At 33.2% G+C, this 23,009-nt stretch overlaps 1 protein-coding gene across 8 annotated transcripts in view; it reads left to right on the forward strand.

Annotated features, from left to right (window-relative positions):
- Positions 1-23,009, forward strand: part of CCDC88A (coiled-coil domain containing 88A) — a 121,776-nt gene that overhangs the window by 28,474 nt on the left and 70,293 nt on the right. For all 8 annotated transcript variants that reach the window (XM_032877741.1, XM_032877743.1, XM_032877742.1 and 5 more), the window contains exons 3-7: positions 1,954-2,062; positions 12,675-12,744; positions 14,921-14,979; positions 20,754-20,837; positions 22,413-22,553. In XM_032877741.1, coding sequence (XP_032733632.1) covers positions 1,954-2,062; positions 12,675-12,744; positions 14,921-14,979; positions 20,754-20,837; positions 22,413-22,553 — 463 coding nt within the window. The remainder of the gene's footprint in view (positions 1-1,953; positions 2,063-12,674; positions 12,745-14,920; positions 14,980-20,753; positions 20,838-22,412; positions 22,554-23,009) is intronic.

The raw sequence follows: 23,009 nt of genomic DNA on the forward strand, positions 1-23,009 counted from the left end.
ACATGTAGTTTATTATTTTTAAAAATGAGTTAATAAGTAAACAGTTGTGAAATCTTACCAGTTTTAAATTCTGTTACAATAAATACAGCCACAAAAATAAAAGTTTGGGGCCTAAAAGTTTGAGCATTATTAAAATAAAGCACCATACAGTCTGATCTGTCTGGGAAAGGAACTGAAGGCTTTAGGGGTATAAAGTATAAAGGAGTATAAAAGCATTAGGTAAAAAAGGGAAGGATTAAGGAATGAGAGGTTCTATTGAGTTCCTCTTCTCTATTGTATAGGTATCAATTTCTTTATTTCTCTGCATTCTTGTGTGGAGGTGTGGCAGTTAAAGTCATAATCAGGAGACAGTACTGTGTCGCAACAACTGCTGAGATTTTTGCTTTATGATACTATGTGTTCAGCCCTTGCAATAAGGAATCCTGATTTAACGTCTGCCATTTCACTTGGCCATGTCGTTCTCCAGCCTGGCCACTTTCCCCTAATGCGGAACTAGCTTGTACGTGCTTATGTTCTGGCATCAACATCCCTTCTGTTCTAGTGCCACCACTTGTACTTGGATTTCCTGTTCTTCTTAAAAAGAACATAAATGAGTATTTGTCTCTGGTTTATTATCAAATGTTCTCAATGTCTATTTGTATGTTGAAAATGGCAGGATCTCCTTTGTCATGGCTGAATAATAATGCTAATACATGTGTATAATTATATATGGTATGTATCTCACATCTTTTTTGTGCATTTATCTGTTGATAGGTTGTTTCTCTGTGCTCACTATTGTAAATAATACTGCAGTGAATTGCAGGTATCTTTTCGAGATCCTGGTTTCACTTCCTTTGGCTTATATATTGCGAAATTGGGTTGCTGGATCATATGGTAGCTCTGTTTTTAATTTTTTGATGAATCTCTACAGTGGTTACAACAAATTACATTCCTAATTATAGTGCAGAAGGGTTCCTTTTCTCCACATCCTTGCCAACATTTGTTATCTCTTATGTTTTTGATGTTTTGATGTAGCTCTTTTAACAGATGTGAGGGTGATGAATTTGATTTGCGTTTTTTTGATTAGTGATGTTAAGTACCTTTTCATGTACCTATTGGCCATTTGTAGGTCATTTTTTAGAAAAATGTTCAGCTCCTCTGCCCATTTTAAAATTAGTTTGGTTTTTGCTGTCAAGTTGTATGAGTTTTTTATATATTTTGGATATTAACCCTTTATCAGATCTATGATTTGAAAATATTTTCTCCCATCCCATAGGTTGCCTTTTCATTTTGTTGATGGTTTTCTTGGCTGTGCAGAAGCTTTTTAGTTTTATGTAGTTACACTTATTTTTTTCTTTTTGTTTATATTGCCTCTGTTTTTGGTGTCATTGAATTTCACATTCTTAACCATGGTCTATTTTTCCTCAGTTTCTGTTATCTCAGAATCATTCAACCATTTGCTTTCATTGAATGTGTAAAGTTTACCCAAGATTAAAGTATTAACCCATGTTATAACTGCATTCTTTAATTCCTGTGTGACAATGCCTGCTCAAATATAGTCCTCATTATTCAGTGAGAAGATAGAGCATTTCTTGGTTATTAGCTCATATTTTACATTCTTGATTTAAATAGATTTATTTTGGGTGATGGAAATAAATATATTCAAAGGAAGTAGGAGGTTATTTATCACAGGAAGGTAGAGAAACAAAATGAGAATGAAGGGCAATATCTGACTTATGTTTCAAATTTACTTTGCCATTGTCCTAAAAATATCAAATGCATTTATATTAATTAGAAGCATAGAACACATGTCAAAAAAATCATCTTCATTTTGGAATGTCTCTTTAATGCATGTGGACACACAATTTTTTAAAGAAAAAAATGTATTTTATGGTTCTTTTCAGACATCTATAGGGTGATAGGTACATTTTAATATAATTTTAGTTTAAAACATCTTTTTTAAATTTCTTACAGTAATCCTAAATCGGAGAGTCAGAGAGTAAATAAAAAAGTCAACAATGATGCCTCACTTAGAATTCATAATCTTTCCATTTTGGTGAGACAGATAAAATTTTATTACCAGGTAAGTGATCCTTTTTTAAAAATTTATTTAGTATTTTAATAAATGCTTGTGTATTCACATTTTTCTGTAATAACAAAAGGTGAGTATCACTCAACTAACATATACTGAATGCTTATTATGTGCCAGATACTGGTTTATTTGCTGGAGGTAGAGCAGTATTGATCTAATTTATTTCTTATGTAATATTAAAGATACAAACAAGCACTTCATAATTATGTAATTAAAAAATAATTATTCTATTTTATGAATTTTTAAAACCAGTTTGCAGTTTCTGAGAGCTTTAATAATGCAACACTTTGTTAAGCTACTTGAATTATGTCTTTGAAACATATACTTTTTATGGTGAGCACTCTGGACTCTGAACGTATACTTTCTATTGTCCCTTTTAAAACAAATTGGATGCATATTTCAGAGTTTAAGTATGAGCATTCTTCAGGCTATCACTATACCTCTAGGAATCACTATAGCTGCATCATGCAAATTTTGGTATGTTGTATTTTTTTTAATGTTTATTTTTGTGTATTTTCTTATTTTTGTTGTGGTTTCTTATTCCACAATAAGAAGTATTTTTCAAGCAGACTTCTTTTGGTTTTTATTTTTGGTTAAAGAATATGGTTTGTATGATGCTAATTTTTTGAAAATTGTTAATAATTACTTGGCTTGGCCTATTATGTCTTCAGTTTTTATTAAGATTTGATCTGTGCTTCAAAAAGATAGGTACTGTCCAGTTGTTTGGGTACAGAGTCAGAGCAAACAGGTTTGTTAATTGCATTTTTCAACCTTCTGTGGTCTGTTTAATTTTCTCTTGATCTCTTACTTACTGAGAAAGGTAAAGTTGGATTCTCCCATGATGGTAGATTTGTCAAGTTTGCCTTTATCCACTTGAGAGCTATGTGACTAAATGCAAATGAGTTTTGAATTTTTTAATTATTATGGAAAATTATACCATTTATAAGTACTTGTTTCCACATATTTTTTTCTAATGGTTTAAATCTTTTTCACCCTCCTTCTGTTTTTTTTAAAGTCCACTCTCAAAATTATGCATTCCATTCTTACGATAGCAAAGGCCAAAATTAGTATCTTTACTGTTATGGAATAGCACGATGATCTTAGAATACTTTAACTCCAGTTCCCCTTTATGATTTTTTAAGCCCTTCTTGTCTTTTTGTTCTTTTTTTAAGACCCTATAAATTAGATATTAAAAGTACTGTTAAATAAATAGAATCAGTGTTCTTTTAGATCAAGCTATGTATTCCCCCCCCGCCCGGCTCCATAATGTTCTTTTGTATCTCAGAACTGTCTTTGGTATCATTTTCTTATGAAGTATATCCTTCAAATGTTTATTTAGAGAGAGCTTTTTGAAGGTAAAATTTCTGTGTTTATTTGTCTGAGAATGCCTTTATTTCACCCTTGTTCTTGAAAGATCGCTTTATTGAGTATGCAGTTCTTTGTTAACAATTATTTTTCTCTCAGTGTTTTGCAGACTTTATTCTCCAATCTTGGGATTCCTTTTTGTTCTGGAGAAGTCAGCCATAAGTCTAATTTTTGTTCTTAGGTTAAACTGTCCTTTTTCTCTCTTGGTTGCTAATACTCTCTTCTGAAATCTCTTTCCTATTCTATTTTTCAGCTATTACTATTACATGTTTATTAGACTTTCTCATTCTATCCCCCATGTTTGTTAAACTTTCTTTTACCTTATTAGTCTTGTGTTGCATTCTGAGTATTTTTTTAAGGTCTGTCTCTCCAGTTTGCTAATTTGCCTCTCTGATGTGTCAGATCTTCTGTTTAAACCACTGATTAACTTTTGACTCAGTAATTATATCTTTCTTTCGGAGAAGGTCTGTTTGATTCTTTTTATCTTTGCTTTTTCGTTTTATTATTTTAATTCCATTATTTCTTTAGAAATTAAAACTTTTTTTTTTTTTTGGTTTTATGCCTGATAATTCCAAAATCTGAAGTCAGATCTGTGGTGATCTGAATATACCTTTTGTTTTTAGCTTGCTATTTCTCATGGTTGTGGTAGTAGCAGTGGCAGTGGTGTGTGTGTGTGTGTGTGTGTGTGTGTGTGTGTGTGTGTGTTGTGACCTTATTTTGGGTGGGAGGGGATTTATCTGTGGGAATACTTTTGTGTCTGGGCCAAGGATGTATTGCTCCTGAGACAATTTGTTTCGTTTGTGCAACCAGCCCAGAACCACTTTAATTTATTTTAAGTAGCTCCATATTATTTTAGAAGCAATACTTGTATACTATAGAAACATAGAAAAAATGAGAAAATACAAACATAATTCCAGTGCCTGGATATTATCACTATTAGCATCTGAATATATGTATTTCTGAATCTTTTTTTCTGCATTTATAGGTAGGTAAATTATGTATTTATGTGTTTGTATTTTTTTCTAAGCTGGTAGTACATTATTGCAAATCCTTAGGGAAATAACCCTCCTCAGTCTCTACCAAAGACCAAGAAAAACATCTTCTTTCTTGTCTTCCTTTATAGGGTTCAGTTTTTTTCTTTTTTATCTTTTAACTGAGGATTATCTTTTTATTTTTATTTTTTAGTTCAGTCATTTGAAAATAATTTTTTAAAAATTATCCAGGATTTTTGGATTCCTTCCTTCCTTTCTAATATCTAATACTCCTTGTTGCCAGAAATAAGTCTGTGCTAGATTTTTTATAAACTTTTTGTATTACTTGCCATTATTCCAGCTGTCATCTTCCTCAAGTTGATTTGAGTAAATAAGACTTCTATTTTGTCTTTTAATCTTGTTTCGTATCAGTATTTTTAGATTTGAAACAAATGAGTAAATTAAGTGGTACAGTGACTTATTTTGATTGTCATCAGTTTTGTTCTTATTAAAACAATGCTAGATTTTTGGTTTCATATTATCTTTAGGGAGATGGAGATTTGCCTTGAAAATTTCAGTGAGATTCCTTGGAGGGCAAAAGGATTTCTGCATCAGAATCTTAAATCAGTTGTCAGTGCAACCTAATTCTATATTGTATACTATTGCTTTTTTTTTTAAACAGCTTTCTTGAGATACAGTTCATATACTGTATAATTAGCTCATCTAAAATTTCCAATTCAGTGGTTTTTAGTATATTTAGATAGTTGTGCTGGCATCAGTATAACCAGTTTTAGAATAATTTTGTCACCCTCCAAAAAAAACCCTGTTACTCCTATTTTCCCTACCCTGCACACACACAGCACCACCACACTACCACTACCCCAGTGTTAGGCAATTGCTAAAATCTATTTTTGTCTCCATAGATTTGCCTCTTCTGGACATTTCTTAAAAAATGGTATTGTATACTTTGTGGTCTTTTGTTACTGACTTCTCTTACCTGCATACTGATTTCAAGGTTCATTCATGTTGTAACATGTAGTACTATTTTTTTTTTAAAGATTTTATTTATTTATTTGATAGAGAGAGATCACAAGTAGGCAAAGAAGCAGGGAGAGAGAGTGATAGGGAAGGAAGCTCCCTGCTGAGCAGAGAGCCCGACGCGGGACTCGATCCCAGGACCCTGGAACCATGACCCGAGCCGAAGGCAGCGGCCCAACCCGCTGAGCCACCCAGGCACCCCATGCTGTTGTCTTGTTTTTTTGTCTTCCTCCTGACTAAAGTCAGGTGTTGAAATTCCCTTTTATTAATTATGTTAATCTAATGATGCTGTAGTCATCAAGAAATTTGGGGAGGAGCAAATTGTGAAATCCATCAGTTCAACATTTTCGATAAGTGGTTCTCAATGGAGGGTGCTTTTATCCCCTCGGGGACATTTGGTGGTGATGAGAGACATTTTCACACACAGGAATACTACTGGTATAAAGTGGGTAGAAGCCAGGAAAGCAGCTTAGTATTTTCTGATGCATGACACAGTTTCCTAATAAAGGAATCATCCAGCCCAAAATGTTAATAGTGACAAAACTGAGAAGTCTAAATGCTTGTAATGCCAGGTGATTTTAGTATTAACATTTTTTTTTTTTAAAGATTTTATTTATTTATTTGAGAGAGAGGCAGTGAGAGAGAGCATGAGCGAGGAGAAGGTCAGAAGCAGAAGCAGACTCCCCATGGAGCTGGGAGCCCGATGCGGGACTCGATCCTGGGACTCCGGGATCATGACCTGAGCCGAAAGCAGTCGTCCAACCAACTGAGCCACCCAGGCGTCCCTAGTATTAACATTTTTGACTTGTGTTGAGTTATCACCATTTTTTTAGACACATCTGTAAATATTTCATTAACATTTGCTGGGTGACCAGTTATACCCTTTTCTTTTCATTAATGGAAGTTTGAATACCAGTGGACTACCTTAGGGCTAGAAGTGATTGAGTATCTTAACATTTTGTCACTATTGTTTCAGATATTTAAAACATAAAATATTCTGAAGGTTGAAATTCTCCATGTATCAATTCCTTGTGTTTTTCCTTTAGTACCAGTTTACAAAACCATTTCTGCCATCAACCCAGTGTTTTGTATTCTTAGATAAAATGTTTCCGAGACACTTCTTTTTTTTTATTATTTTATTTATTTATTTGATAGAGAGAGACACAGAGAGAGAGGGAACATAAGACATAGCAGGTGGAGTGGGAGAGGGAGAAGAAGGTTTCCTGCAGAGCAGGGAGCCCAATGCAGAGCTTGATCCCAGGACCCTGGGATCATGACCTGAGCCAAAGGCAGATGCTTAACAACTGAACCACCCAGACGCCCCACACCCCCTGCCCCTGCCAAGACACTTCTGAAGTATCTTCAGGAATAGATCAACTGTCTTATTTACACAGTTACTTTACATACTAAATTTTTTCCCTCATGTATGTGAACCAAGACACTCCTGGCCTTGTTTAATATAAGACAGATTTCAAGTTAAGGTCTAAATCAGTGCAGTTCTTGTCACCTGCTAAATTACTTATCTGTTGAAAAGATCAGACTTTTCTCCCAAATTTATTAAAACTATTAAAAATATGTTTTGCATCTCATACATTCCTCAGAAAAAGTACTGAGGTAAAATATTTTAGCACATTATGGTGGTTCTGATTCACAAAAGGAAAGTGAATTTGGGTGGGTTAAAATTCACAAGTGTGTGTCTCTAATTTTTTTTTAATGGGTTGGTAAGAATTAGGGTCATCTTGCAGAAATGATTCCTAGGGAGAAAAGAAAAGTGACAGATAACCTTGAGATGATTGTTAGTGGAAGGAATTATTTTATTGTATCTTTTCAGTAATGATAGGTAAATTTAAGTGTCCATATTCTTCCTTTTTTTCATTTTATTGATTTAGAACGTGTAAAAGCTCAGTAAAAATTGTAATGTCATGCAGATTTCCCCTCTGTTCTGCTACTTGTAAATTGAATGCCAGGGCATTGGGGCTACAGTGGTGAACACAACGAACCATGTCCCTGTTCTTATGGTTATATTAGAAGGATAATAGATGAGTAAATAACTAAATAAATAATTTTGATTATGATAAATAAGAACAATGAAGGAGTAATCTACGAGGTCTTGAGAGAAATAACTGGTTAAGATTAGATTATGAGAAGTTGATTGGATATACTTGTTCATGTTTAAGTGGCAGCTCAGACCTTTTCAGATAATCACTTGATCCATATACAGCAAGCATATTTTTTTGTCTTGCCAATAAATACTGGAAAATTTTCAAGTCAGAAGTAAGGAAGTTACAGCTATTATGTAAAACTACCTAGTCTCTGGATTTTTTAAAGCTATTTTTATTCCTGTGAATGAAAGTGAATTTGATTATCAGAGAGACAATTTACAAGTAAAAATCTTAGTCCATTTTTAGAATTCTGTCAGCAGCTAGTGATTGCCTTGACTACTCTGGTTGCAGTTTATTTATTTATTTATTTATTTATTTTTAAGATTTTATTTATTTATTTGACAGATCATAAGTAGGCAGAGAGGCAGGCAGAGAGAGAAGGGGAAGCAGGCTCCCCGCTGAGCAGAGAGCCCGAGGTAGGGCTCGATCCCAGGACCCTGGGATCGTGACCTGAGCTGAAGGCAGAGTCTTTAACCCACTGAGCCACCCAGGCGTTCCTGGCTGCAGTTTAAATAAGTACTAAAAGAAGCAAGGTGGTTCTTCAACCACCATTAAAATAATAAGCTGAATCATTTGAGGCTCAGAAAGAAAACGAACACTTTACTATTAGGAAATTTAAATTTATTAGGACAGTTTTGCATGGTTGATGTCATTAATATTAAAAACAAAATTGTCTTATACCATTAACCTGGTTGGCAGAGAAAACTGGTACTTTTTAAAGATTTTTGTTTAACATCTGTTATAAGCAACATGTGGATTATTAAAATTAGTAAAACCTAGTAGCCAAAGAAATGGGCCTTTTGTTTTATGTACAACGCATACTTTATTTTCCATCATATTTTTGACACTTTGGTCAGATGTTCTTTCTTTTTAATGCTATTCATTTACTTTTTTCTATAGACTAAAATGTGGTAAAATAAGTCTTGATTTTTTTTTTTAAAGAGAGAGGGAGTTGGGGGTTACAGAAATAGAGGGAGAGAGAGAATCTTAAGCAGGTTCCTTGCCCAGCACCGAGCTCGATGCAGGGCTCTGTCTTATAACCCTGAGATCATAACCTGAGCCGAAATCAAGAGTCAGACACTTAACTGACTGAGCCACCCATGTGCCCCTTTAATGCTTTTCACTAGTAACACAGATAAAAGGACAAACACAAATATTATGATAAATGTAATTATGTTTGAATTTTTAAAATAGGTTGTAAGAATCCTAAAGAAGACACACTTATATTTTAGAGATCTTTGAAACTTATATTTAGTACTATAGTAATGTGCAGTTTTAGTAACAGCATTTTGTTTAGTGTGTGACTCAAGAAAGAGAGATGAGCCTAGACCTTGGCCGGAAGTGTTTAACTTGTTACCATGCAGGTGGTTAATGGATAACTTAGAGGAAGTCTGGCACAAACATGAAATAGTCTTTCTTGCAGTGCTTTGGCAACTGAACTTTAATTCACAGAAACTTCTATATCAGGAAAAAAAGTTGTTAGATGATGAACTAAAAATACAGTCAATATACCATTTTTTAATAGAGAAGTTTTAAGAAGTCAACAAAAAGTAATGGGAATAACATTACTTGTATTATCAGAGCACCTCTACTGTTATTTTCCTATTAACATACTTTCTGCCAATTCTTTCTTGTTTGGTATTTTTCTTTTTATTACTTATTGCTGTTCTCCAGATCTTTCTAGATTGTTTTCACATGAGGATAGAATTTCTCCCTGTTTCTGTGAAACTTTGTTTAAATGGTCCTGAAAATTCTCAGATTCTCTGTATTTGCATACTTGCGTGCCTTTAAAAATTGCAACCTTCTTATCTCTACGTCCAGTGATCTTTTCATTCCATGCTTTATTATTTTTATACTTAGCATGGATCATCAAAACCATTTATTTACTTTTTTTTGCTCTACCTCTACTAAAATGTAAATTCCATGAGAACATGGATTTTTGTTCATTGCTGTATTTCCAGTGTAGTACAATGCCTGGCAAATTATAAACACACAGTAAATACGTACAGAATGAATAGCTTCCCTGATTTTTAAAAAAATTTGTTTGTTTATTTGAGAGAGAGAGAGAAAGCACACAAGTTGGGGGGTGGGGTGGATGCAGGCAGAAGGAGAAGCAGGCTTCCAGCTGAGCCAGGAGCCTGATGTGGGATACGATCCCAGGACCCTGGGATCATGACCTGAGCCAAAGGCAGATGCTTAACTAACTGAGCCCACTCAGGGTTCCCCACCCTGATTTTCTTATAACTTTCTCAGCTCTTTCAGTTGTATTGCTAAAATTCTTTCTCCATACATTTTTTATATGTTTCTTATCACTTTTCTAACAAAGTATCTTTACTAGTTCATATGCATATATATTATCATCTTTAACCCTTCAATTTATTAGTTCCTCCTCCTTAAGGTTATATTTATCTTGGGCTCAAAATGTATTATTTTTCCATTTCTTTAGCACCTTAAGTATAAGCATCTTTAGAACTAGGTGAAGTCTGGGAAATCTGGGGATATATAATAGAGCTTTAGCAATAGCCATCAGGTTTTTTTTAGCCTCTGGTATTTTTAATGTTGTCTATATTTTCAATGTTACTTGTTAGATTAGAATAGGGAAATAGGCATTTTTACAAAAATGTAACCAGAATCCTCTGAAGAACCCACAGAATCAAATAGAGGTTGTAAAATAATTTTTTTTTAATTTGTGTAGTTTTTAGCTGCCTTGCCTAATATTAGTACTTTCAGACATAAAAACTTAATACTTAGAAATAAAGTAAAAGTAGAGTAGAAAAGTAGATTTTCTCCTATTAACTAACATTTCATAAACTTATTTTAAAAAAAACTATACTTTTGTTTTATTTTTCACCCTTCCCAACAAAATTCACATACATAGTAAGTCATGGAACCTTCATTTAAGCCTAGGCATTTGGACTATACTCCTCTAGAGTATGCTATGCTGGTATCAGATTCTACTATACTAAGGTACATTTTTAGATACATGGAGATAATTTTAAATTTAGCAGTTTCCTGTAGCAGTTGTGTCATCCAAATATAATAGAACTTCACAGTGTATAAGTGAAACACATGAGGTCATTGATGATACCATATGGTTAAAAAAATCTATGAGATTGCATTTGTCTTTTGTGAAGAGACTGAGTTAGCATGAGGCATGGAGTAACAGAGTAGGCAGAGAATGGGGAGCCAACTGAGGAAAAGAGTAGAGGAACAAGGTAGTGACCATATTGAAGATTACTGTTCACCTGGGCAGTTTCATTATAACAGTGTATCAACATAGAATGTTACATGGTAAATCAATATAATAAATTGCCTTGAAAAGTCGATGTTTTCTAGTATGATTTATCACTTTTCACTCATGTTATCCCAAAATAGGAGGTATAAAGGAGAATTAATCCTTTATCCTGAAGTTGAAATAAAGCTTTTTTCTAATAATTCAGGATCTCTTAAAAAATTTTTTTAAAGATTTTATTTATTTATTTGATAGAGAGATCACAAGTAGACAGAGAGGCAGGCAGAGAGAGGAAGGGAAGCAGGCTCCCCGCTGAGCAGAGAGCCTAACGTGGGGCTAGATCCCAGGACCCTGGGATCATGACCTGAGCCGAAGGCAAAGGCTTAACCCACTGAGCCACCCAGGCGCCCCAGGATCTCTTAAAATTTAATGCCTCCTTTTATGATACTGAATTTGAATGTTCTTTGCTCTGACTTAGACTACTCGCTAAATGGGATAGAGACAAAATAGTGATTGCTTTTTTTTATACATCTCTTATTTATGGTTTTGTTTACATATGTACAATGATAGTCCTGATAATTTTGCTTCAAGGCAAGGGAACTAAAAATTAGAATTAGAAATTTATTCCCTTAAGTCCATTTAGCTGTTACCTACTTAGCTAATAGCATTTAGTGTCTTGAGATAACTTGCTTTGAACTGGAAAATTCATTTACTAAAAAACCAGACTTGGTCTCAGTCTTTGGAGTAAATGATTTTAGCAGTTTTTGACACTTACTCTTAATTATTTATTTAATCAGATACACATACAGAGTATATACTTTTTCTTTAAATATGCATGTTTTTGGTAATAGTTTTTTAAAGGGCCAGTAAATACAACACTGAAGAAAATGTTTTGGAACTTTCTCATATATATCTATAAAGAGTTAAAGATAAAAGATTAATTCTAATGAGCCTCTGGTACATGTCACATACTGCTTATGGTAAAATGCTTTTATAAAGATTTTATTTGAGAGAGAGAGAGCATGAACATGAGCACAAGCAGGGCAGAGGGAGAGGGAGAAACAGATTCCTCCCTGAGCAGGGGAGGGAGAAGCAGAATCCCCAATGTTGGGCTTGATCCCAGGACCCTGGGATCATGACCTGAGCTGAGGTCAGATGCTTAACCAACTGAACTACCCAGGCGCCCCTATTTTGTAAGTAATAGATAGGTTATTAAGTCTAGCTGACATTATAATTTTTGTTACTTAATTCATTTACTTAAAGTTACAAAAGGTTTAAGACCTTGGTGTCTTTTTTTTTTTTTTTTGGCATTTGTTTTCTTTGGTTTATTTATTTTTATTATGTTCAATTAGCCAACATATAGTACATCATTGGTTTTTGACGTAGTGTTCAATGATTGATTAGTTATGTATAACACCCAGTGCTTATCACATTAGGTGCCATCCATAATACCCATCATGTGGTTGCCCCATTTCCCCATGCCCCTCCCCTCTTCAACTATCTGTTTCCTGGAGTCCAGAGTCTCTCATGATTTGTCTTACTCTCTGATTTCTTCCCATTCAGTTTTTCCTCCCTTCCCCTGTGGTCCTCTGAGCTATTCCTTATATTCCACATGAGTGAGACCATAAGTCTTTTTAAGACCTTGGATAACTTTTTTCATCTTTTTTTTTTTTTAATTTTATTTTTTCAGTGTTCCAAGATTCATTGTTTATGCAAAAGCTTTTTAATTGCATTGTAGCATATCTACAGAGAAGTGCACAAATGGTAAGTTATAGCTTGTTGATAATTATCTAGTCAGCATTACCCATATAACAACCTTTGGGATATCTTTACAGGAGACTTTGCAGCAATTGATCATGATGTCATTGCCAAATGTCTTAATCATTGGCAAAAATCCTTTTTCTGGTAAGTATTAAAATTGGCATAATGTAATAATAGTCCTTTGTGTAATACTGTAATGTTTATCAAGATCTTGCCTATTTATATGAATACAATAGGTTTTTCATGACTCTAGTGAAAGTCAGAGGTGATACTCCATTTTGTAGAGAGAAAATAAATGGAATATTTGTAATATGTAGATGAGATCTACATACTACAGATGTGCATTTTAGGTTAAGTCTAGTGTTTTTTCAACTCTACCAAATCGATACTTTTCAGTAATGATTTTTAGTGTCTCATTATAAACAAGTATAGGAGATAATGTGGGTATAAGATTAAAGGAAAGAAGTGATTTTGAAGTAATTTCTAGGTTTGTATTCATATATCTGCTATCTTTCATTGCTAGAACTATTTGAATCTAAGAATTTATTGATTGATGTTTAGGTTATATGAAACTACTTCTAAATGGAAAGACGAGAAGCAGTTTTCTTAGATCATTTATTTTCTTCAGAAGTTTCTGCCTTTTGCCTAATTTTAAATGTGACCTGTTCACAGTTTTGATTTTTAAACAATTAAGGAAATTAGTAGCCACTAACCATTTCAACAATGGACTTATTCTTTTAGGCTACCCATAACCCAAATCCCAAGTATATCTTCTCCAGACCTCACCCCCCATTCTCATTCAAAACAAACAAAAATAAAGTCAAAATAAAAACTAAAACCAAGCAGCTATTTTTCCTGAGGAAATTACCACTTAGATGAGGTGAATTAGGAGTTTAGATAGTTTTTAGAGATATTCTGGAATATTTGATTATATAAATTAAAAAACGAAAAAAAATTTATATGTAGAATGGAATTATTTTCAGTTTTACATGCATTTAATGATTACTACCAAATTATAGAAACTAGGGATATAAAGAAAATGGTCTGTACCCTGGAGGATCTTTTGTTTTGGTGAGAGATACACAGATGACTAGGAAATTCTGTAATAATTAGTACAAAATAGAACTATATAAAAGTATTAGGCATATAAAATATGGGGTAATTATTTTTTTTTAAAATATTTTATTTATTTGACAGATAGAGATCACAATTAGGCAGAGAGGCAGGTAGAGAGAGAGGGGGAAGCAGACTCCCCGCTGAGCAGAGAGCCCGATGTGGGGCTCGATTCCAGGACCCTGAGATTGTGACCTGATTCGAAGGCAGAGGCTTAACCCACTGAGCCACCCAGGCGCCCGCCAGGGGGGTGGGTAATTATTCTTAAAGTTGGCAGATTCATGGGGGCTGGGGACCATTGATGGGTGGTTGCCAGGAAAGACTACACTGAAATTTTTAGAGCTGTGCCTAGGATTGTTATTAGTAAGTAGTTAACTAGAGGGAATAGAGACAAGCATATAGAGTGACAGAAGTGAAGGCAGAGGAGTGTGGATGTATATATATTTGTGGAAGGGTGATTAGCGTGGCTAAGAAAGTAAGTTGTTTCCTGGAGAGTTAGAGGAAATGTTTAAAAGAAGATTCGGAATTTGTCATAGACAGTTTCCCTGATGGTGAAATTTAGCCCAAAGAAATGACTTTTTTTTTTTTCTCAGCTAAATATTTTGAGAAAATCTAAATTGAGTATTATTCAACAGCAAGTATACTATCCAGTTCTGTTACAGATCATTAACTTTATCCAGCTTATTATATACATTCATTTTATCAGCTTTGCTGTAACATTTAAAGTTTGATCCTCATAAGCCTACACAGTGGAAAGCCATTTAAATTTTACAGATAGATGAATCATATAAGATAGGTGTTTTAGAAAGAAAACGCTAATAGGCCTAAGAGAAGCCAGGCCTATTAGGAACCATTTGATTGAATTTGTGGCATGTCCCCATATCAGCAGTTCATTTGGTTTACTGCTGTGATACAATCATTTATGGAAAACTAGAGGATTTATGTAGTTAGCATACTTTATTGCATAGAGTCTTGAAGGCCATTTTATCTGTGCTGCAGCCCTTCAAAACTGACATCCTTGCCCATTTCTTCTGCTATTACCATATTGTGCATACAGAGCTACTCTTTTGACTTCTTTGCTCTACTTGCATACATAATTGTTGGGTCAAGTTGTTGTGAATATTACCTTTAGAAGGGATTCTACCAATGTAAGAAAGAGAGTTGAACTAAAGTAAAATGTAGTACTTAGCAATCGTTTTTATTACAGAACAAGGCACTGAAGAAGTTAAAAAGTTGCTTTTACTTTTACTGGGTTGTGCGGTTCAGGTAAGTTGAAATATTTCTTCATATTTTCATTTTAATAACTTCTTTATTTTTTTTTCAGGCTCTAGTTTCTGAAAGACTTAAAAAGGGTTTTGGTTTTCAAAGTCTGTTAGGGACTTTCAAGTAACTATGACCTTCTAAGGAGATTTTGAAGGAAAACACTCTGTTATTTTATTTCAGACTTTGCTTATATTATCAGATAGTTGTATTATTTAAAAATTATATATATATATACATATATATATATTTATTTTGAGGCTTTTACCAGCCTCAAGTTTTTCAGTTTTCCTTAGAGGTACTCTTAAACACTTCTCCCAAAACATCCTTATGACTAATGTGTACATGTTTGTATGTTACAGAAGGGAGGATTAACAACAAAGAGAAGCAAAAATTATGAAAAATGTTATTTAGGAATATGAATTATTACTATATTGCCCTTTTGATGAGTGATTATAATAATAATAGCAGCATTGATTTATTGAATTCCCACTTTGTGTCAGTTATGATTCTTATATAGGTTTTCTTTTCTCTTTTCACATAAAAAGATTGGTGTTTAGATGGGATGACATTTAAATTACCCAGATTAAGACCCTTGTGAGAGTTAGAATGGGTACTGTTAACAATTACAGAGGAACTTCATGTGTAAACTGGGACTGTCTCTGACAAACCAGGGTGGTTGCTCTAGATTGATATTGCCAACAGGCCAAAGAGTTAAGTTTAAACTCTGGTCTGACTTCGCGCTAACTGCTTGGTAGCTATGGACTTACACAATGCATGTTATTAAAGTTTCATGCTCTGTAATATACAGGTGTTTACTTCAAAATTGATTGAAAATTCAGTAAATATAGTATTTATGGTCATTGCTGTTCTAATTTGGTCATCTGATCCTAAATTAGAAACACAGTCCTTAATTATTTACGGCCTTGAATACTGTATTTACTTTTAAAAATACCTCTATTGGTGGACGTTATGTAAATTTAAGTAACATAGCCACAGCATAAATTTGGTTGTAACTTCTGGTTACTATTTGGTTGTTATTTCTGGTTACTTAAATTGACAGTGGGAATGGAGCAGAACTAAGAACTTTCTAAGAACAGTTAAGGGAAAGCCTAAAATATTAAAGAAGTAATCATTATTATTTGTTGTTGTAAAAGCAACAACAAAAAAAAACTTATAAAATCTAAGCTGCTAACCCCTACCCTATTTGCTATAACTGTAGTATCCCATATTTAAAATAGAATTTAGATTTCATCCTCTTGGTATTTGGGAGCCACTGATGCTAACGACATCAAATGTGTAACAGAATCTCCGGTCAGCCTTTAACTCTCTGTATGAACAATTAGAAACCTTTGTTGATACTGAAGAACTAAAATGTACTTCAGGACAAAACCAATCAGCTAACAAGTATTGTTTGAATAATTTCTGGAATGTCATGTCTATTACAGAAAATCTGTCCTTGTGTAATTCAACAGGTTAGAATGTCTAATGCTTCATATAATATGTAAGTGGCATAAATAATGTTTCTCCACATCAAGATTAGTTTTATCTCTTATACTTGTGATTCGTAGGTAGAAATAGTAAGTTCAAGTTGCTGCTGTGATACTAAAGTCCAGGAATTTAGTGGGCTGCAAGCTTTAAAAGATACTATATTCATAAAAAGAAATAAAAATGGAAGGAAGCATAAGGAAATTGGAAAAAAATCGGTTTTTTTGAAGAAGAAAGTATGAAATTCTTAAGGGGAAGTAGCATTCAAAACAGTAAATTAGTCACTATCCAAAGATCTTAACTCACAGAATAAATTTATAATTAAGACTTTTTTTTATCCTTGGTTATACATAAATCCACAGGAATAACTTTGAATACAAAGAAAACTGTTCAATGCCAGGGCTTAGATATTTCCATTATTGACGAATTAAATCAGTCCAGTTCCACCAGAATCTTTTTTTAGCGAATAACACATCTTCTGAATCAGTTCTGAGCATCAGCTAAAATTTTTATGGGCATACAGCTGTTCATCCCAGCCATGAGATATTTGAGAGATTCTCAAGCAAAATCATCCTACACAGAAGGAAAAATATTTGCCGTGTATGTTGTTTACCAATATTTTTCTTCAAAGCCCATGTAAAAATCAGCAGATCTTAGTTTTATATTAGTACTGGCTATTCAGTATCCAAAAATATTATTTATTTTGGGCTTTCGCAAGGTTGCATAGTGTTGAAAGTAACTGTGTCAGGTGTGATTGAAATTAAAATTTGACCTTTATGTGTGCCCTCACAAGCAATTCTAACACTAGTATTTGATTTAGAAAACTATTTTCAAACTTGGTCAGCTTGAGGGCTACAGCCTATTGTTTTCCTACCAGTTATCTATAAAGCATCCTAAAAATTAGCATTTTAGAACATTAATTATCTCATTACATTTTGGGGAAATGAAGCAATACATAGCTTCTAGCTGAGGCAATTTTTTTTTCTGAGAATACATGAGAATAGCAAATGTAGCTTAGTATAGAGGGAATTTTTTGCTGATACTGTTTTTTATTTTTTTAGTCAGGGAAAAATTTATACATAATGTAAAAGTCACCATTTTACTAAATTTTTAAGAGTACAGTTCATTAGCATTAAATACATTCACATTGTTTTGCAACCATCACCACTACCCATTTCAGAACTTTTCTCATCTTCCAAAACTGAAACTTTATACCTATGAAACAGTAACTTCCTATATCTCCTTTACCCCTAGCCCCTGGCAACCATCATTCTTCACTTCTGTCTATGAATTTGACTACTCTGGGACCTAAGTGGGAATCATTCAGTATTTGTCCTTTTATAATTGACTTATTTCACTTAGCATAATGTCTTTAAGGTTCATCCATGTTTTAGCATGTGTCAGAGTATCCTAATTTATAAAACTAAATAATATTCCACTGTAGTATATACTACATTTTGTTCATTGATGGACACTTGGGTTGCTTCCACTTTTTGCCTATTGTGAATAATACTGTTGTAAACTTAGGTGTAGAGATGGCTCTTTGAGTCTCTGCTTTCAGTTCTTTTGCTGTCTATACAGAAGAACTGCTGGATCATATTTGGTAGTTCTATTTTCAACTTTCTTAAGACCTGCCATACTGTTTTCCATAGTTTCTGTACCATTTTACATTTCCATCAACAGTATACAGGGTTCCAATTTCTCCACAACCTCACCAACATTTATTACTTTCTATTTTGGGGGTGAGGGGAAAGCCATTCTTTAAAGACGGAATTTTAGTTTTTCCATTTTTATTTATTTTTTAATATGGCATATTTTTGTTTTACTTTTGATAGAACTGTGGTCTATTCAGTCATTGGTGTTCTTATTTTTATTGAAAAAACTATAATGTATTCCTCACTTTATTGTTTTCTTGTTCAGTGGTTTGTTTTGGGTATTCTTTCCTCTATTTTGGTACAGTTTATCTTCATAATCCTGTCTTTTTTAATAAGAGAAAGCACTGAGAATATCAAGTGAAAATGTGAGGAATTTGAGGAGTTTAAGAGCTTAAACTCTGGTGAAAGAGGTATAACTTCAGGGTTAATGCAGTTCTTCCTCCAGTCCCCAACTTCCTACCCAAATAATTTCTCTCTCTCTCTCTTTCTTTTTCTTTTTTTCTTTCTTTCCTTATTTTTTCTGATTAATTTATTTGAAAGAGAATGAGAGAACAGGGGAAGGGCAGAAGGAAAAGGGAAAGAATCTTAAGCAGTCTCTGCTGAGCAGGGAGCCCAGCACAGGCCTTAATCCCAGGGCTCAACCCCGAGATCCTGACCTGAGCCTAAATCAAGAGTCAGGCTTAACCAATTAAGCCACCTACGTGCTCCAGTCCCCCCCCCCCCCCAATAACTTTTCTTGGAATATCTGTAATCTGCTGACTTAGATATTGGTTGCTATAATAGAGTTAGAAAGAACTTTAGTGCCCATAACATATTAAGAACTTTGTATAAAGATAAAAGAGAGCTTCATTTTAGGTGGAAAAAATTTGCCAATGATTATCTAGTCTTCTTCACGAGAGTCTTCATATATGGAAGTAAAGCTATTTATATGTCTGTTTTTAAACACCAGACTTCTTTATGCTCTAGAATGGGGCTGTCAATATGGTAGCCATTGTAAGCCACGTGAGGCTATTTAAATTAAAATTAATTACTACTAAATAAAATGAAAATTTCATTTTCTCAGTTGCAGTAGCTACATTTTGTATTCAGTAGCCATATATAGCTAATGATTTGGCTATAGGGCTTAGAGAAGGGAAGTATATGTGTTAAGTTTAAACTGAAAGCAGAAAAAGATATGGCAGTTGAATTGGGAGACCTTTCCACTGAGTCATAGTCATCATAACCCTGCTATTTTATCTGTTCTTTGTCTGGAAAACTATAGGCCAACATCTTTGGAAGCATTAAATTTAAAAATTGGGCACACCATACCTAAAAAGTTAATTATGCTACAAAAGTACTATCAGAAAGTGATTCTTAATTATTCTCACTAGACCTGTCAAATATTATTTACAGATAAAAATATTCTTGTTTTTAAATTGACTAATTTTCATCTCATCCCCCAAAACTCGATTTCCTACTCACAGCTAGAAATTGTACATTCTTAGTAATTTAATTTTAAATATTATTATATCATTCTAATAATTTTAACAGGACATAAAACTATTTGCACAGATGGGAATGTGTTAAGTTAAATTGTAGACAATGGAAATAGAATGTTACAATTTGAGATAATAAATATGTAGAGTATAAAGCAGAACCTTGCTAAGTTTTTAATGATCAAAGAACCAATTTTTCTTGTTGTGAGTATATTCTCTTCACTAGTAGTTGGATAATTGGCCCAGGAGATGCAACTAAGCTAGACAAGGCAGTGCTATTTTGTATGCACTTCTCATTTGGTAGCTCCAAGAGTACAGTTATACCAGCAGTTGGATTGCAGTTTAAGAGATGTAGATGGGAGGCAGAGATATTAAGATGCATGTTAAACTGTTATTTAGTACTGACTGGAAAGAAGAAGATTAGGTTTATATCATAATATTCTGAATTTATATAAAGATTTTATAAAGTTATACAATAAAGAATTGCTGCCTTTATTCCATTCAGTACATGTGTATTTGTATATATACTCTTAAATTTTGCCCCTGGTAACTTTATGTTATTGTAGAAACAAATCAAATATTTATAATACCTTATAAATGTTGAACTGGGCTTCAAAAGTAGATTTCTTTTATTAAGATTGATAGGATGAAGATGTGAGAATGGATTGTAAGCTTGAAGTAAAAATTGCTTACAATTTTTTTTTTCCTAAGAAGAAAGGCTGTTTTGTTTGATGATAGCCAAAGACTGACTGAGCTTTTTGGCTGTATTCCGAATTCTACCACTGACTCACTGTGTTTTTTGGCAAGTAACTTATCCTCCCTGAAACAAGTTCTTGATTCTTTACTTTTCTGTTTGTAAAGTTAGCATAATAATATTGTACTGACCTCAGATGGGTTGTGTAATGGTTTCCCACTTTAGAACTTTACAATATAAAAATAGTATGAGTTTTCAGTGCTGTGCTTTTTAAATAAATATTTCTAAATTGTTATCTTTTCTTTAGGTAAGTATATTAGACCATTTAAATGCAAAACAAACAAAACCCTCATTGTACTGTTCAAAACATAGCCAAGTTTTTTGGCCTGATGAGTTTTTGGTTATTTACAACATACTAAGGACTGTAGCCCATAAAACATGAGTGATCATTTTATTAATTTTTTTTAGTGTCAGAAAAAAGAAGAATTTATTGAAAGAATTCAAAGTTTAGATTTTGATACAAAAGCAGCAGTTGCGGCACATATTCAAGAGGTAATAACCTGTACATAGTTTTTTATATACTAATTTTTATGAAGCTTGTGGTGTGTTTATATCTCCCCAAATACTTGAAGTCCTAGGACAAGCAAGAACAAATCAAGGTCAGATACAGATGAACCCTGCTGTTAGACAAGTTATTGTCTTCTCTTTAGAGATAACTTCTTAAACGAATCCTCATGGCACAGTGCAAACTACCGTGTACTGTTGCCTTTATCCATAGAGATGTTAGGTAGAAGGTGTTTAAGGAATGAAGTGTATGTCTTTGTTAGCACAGAATGAGCAGTATTGTAAACGGAAGCAGCAGAAAGTGGATCACTGCCTGTAATTCCCAAAACTAAAGTGAAAGGTAAGATGATAACCTTAGTACTAATTCATTCCAGTGATTTCCTTTTGAATGGACACAGTATAATTTTTATTGAAGATATTACTTGAATTGTAACACATTAGTGATTTGTAACATCATATAAAAACTTAAGTCTAGGACATATTGTGCAATATTAAGTAATTAAAATAACAGATGGGTTTTAAAAGCTGCTATTTCTGTATCTATCTAGTCTTGCGCTTTTACTCTTACACACATAAAAAGACTTTTTAGAACTAGATCATGTTATAATATACATGTTGATTAGAAAGAGAACTAAGGAAAGGGAGAGAATTTTTAAATAGCAAAAATTGTTAGTATTTAAAATAGTCTCTATTTGAATAACCTATGTTGTGTATGTCCTCTTTCCTCTCCGTTAGCATTCATAGAGTCCAACTATCTTGTCTGTAATACTGTTGTCAACAATAAGCAGATTAGTACTCCACAAGATATGGGGGTTTTTGGTAGTTTCACCTTATATATGTTTGTTTGTTTGTTTGTTTATGCTCTCTTTGTGGTTTGTATTTTATTTTGAACAAATGCTAAATATTACAAGTTACTAAATTTGCCATCATTCTTGAAAGCATTATTTTTGCAGTTTCTTGTAAAATTTAAAGCAGAATATCAGAATCACAGTGAGAAAAGGAAAGCAAGAAATAAGTATTTCATTTATGTAACTTTTCCATTCTTTTAAAAAACTTTAGTAGTCCTTTTAGTAGTAGTCCTTTTAGTTAGTAGTCCTTTTCTCCTAAGGTTCTGTGGTAATGTCATCTTCAGACTCTATAAAAATGTAGCTTTTCAAGTATACAAGTGCAATAACACATATCCTACAGGATTAAAAAACTTTTGCTTTTGAATCAAGCACAATAAATTTAGTCTTACCTAAAGAAAAGTTCAGAAGTTCAACTGATTTTGTTAAAAACAGTTGTCAAACATATCAACATTTAATGCCTGAATTAAATGTTTTACTTTTTAGTTGACAGGAAGACAAATAGAAATTTATTTATAGTTTATACTTAGTAAAAATAATTCTTATTATTAGCTTTTTCATCATTCATTGATTTCAAGTGTTCTTTAGGATCAGATTTGCTTCTCATATTCTTATGATAAAGGATATATAATTTTGAGCTAATATTGTACTAAAATGAAATCAGTTTTTAAGTATTAGCTATTCTAAAACATTGTTTATTTTGGTTGCTTTGCTAAAGGTAACCCATAATCAGGAAAATGTGTTTGATCTGCAATGGATGGAAGTGACTGATATGTCTCAAGAGGAAATAGAACCACTCTTGAAAAATATGGCATTACATCTAAAAAGACTTATAGATGAGAGAGATGAACATTCAGAGGTTTGTAAATTTCCTTCAGTATATTGTGAAAGTTTGCTTTCCAAAAGTGATTTCAGAGGGTTTTCAAAATTGATACTTTGTTTCTTAGGGACAGGTAATAAAGTACTTTATGTCTGTTTTTTGTGCAGCACAGGAACCAAAAGGGTAGATAAGAGCCCCAAATTGCTAGTAAAGAGATTGCAGTTAGATTTTCCTTTCTCCTTTCTTTTAAATTATTATTCCGATTTTGTTCCTGTGTGCTTTTAAAGTCATCTCCACAGCTCTGGCAACCGCACAAAAGTGAGAAACTGAAAATACTATTGATGTAAATGGAAAAATCATTCCCTTGAAGCCTGAGAATTTGCTTAACGTTAATTTCTGAGTTTTACTGCCACATTTTGAGGTTGGAAAAATAAGTTTAATAAAAGGAGAATAACAGGTGTTCTGAATAAAATGTCTCACAAAAAGTCTCAATTT

This window comes from Lontra canadensis, unplaced genomic scaffold (assembly GCF_010015895.1).
Source record: "Lontra canadensis isolate GAN:19392208 unplaced genomic scaffold, GSC_riverotter_1.0 scaffold61, whole genome shotgun sequence".
In the NCBI taxonomy this organism is placed as follows: Eukaryota; Metazoa; Chordata; class Mammalia; order Carnivora; family Mustelidae; genus Lontra; species Lontra canadensis.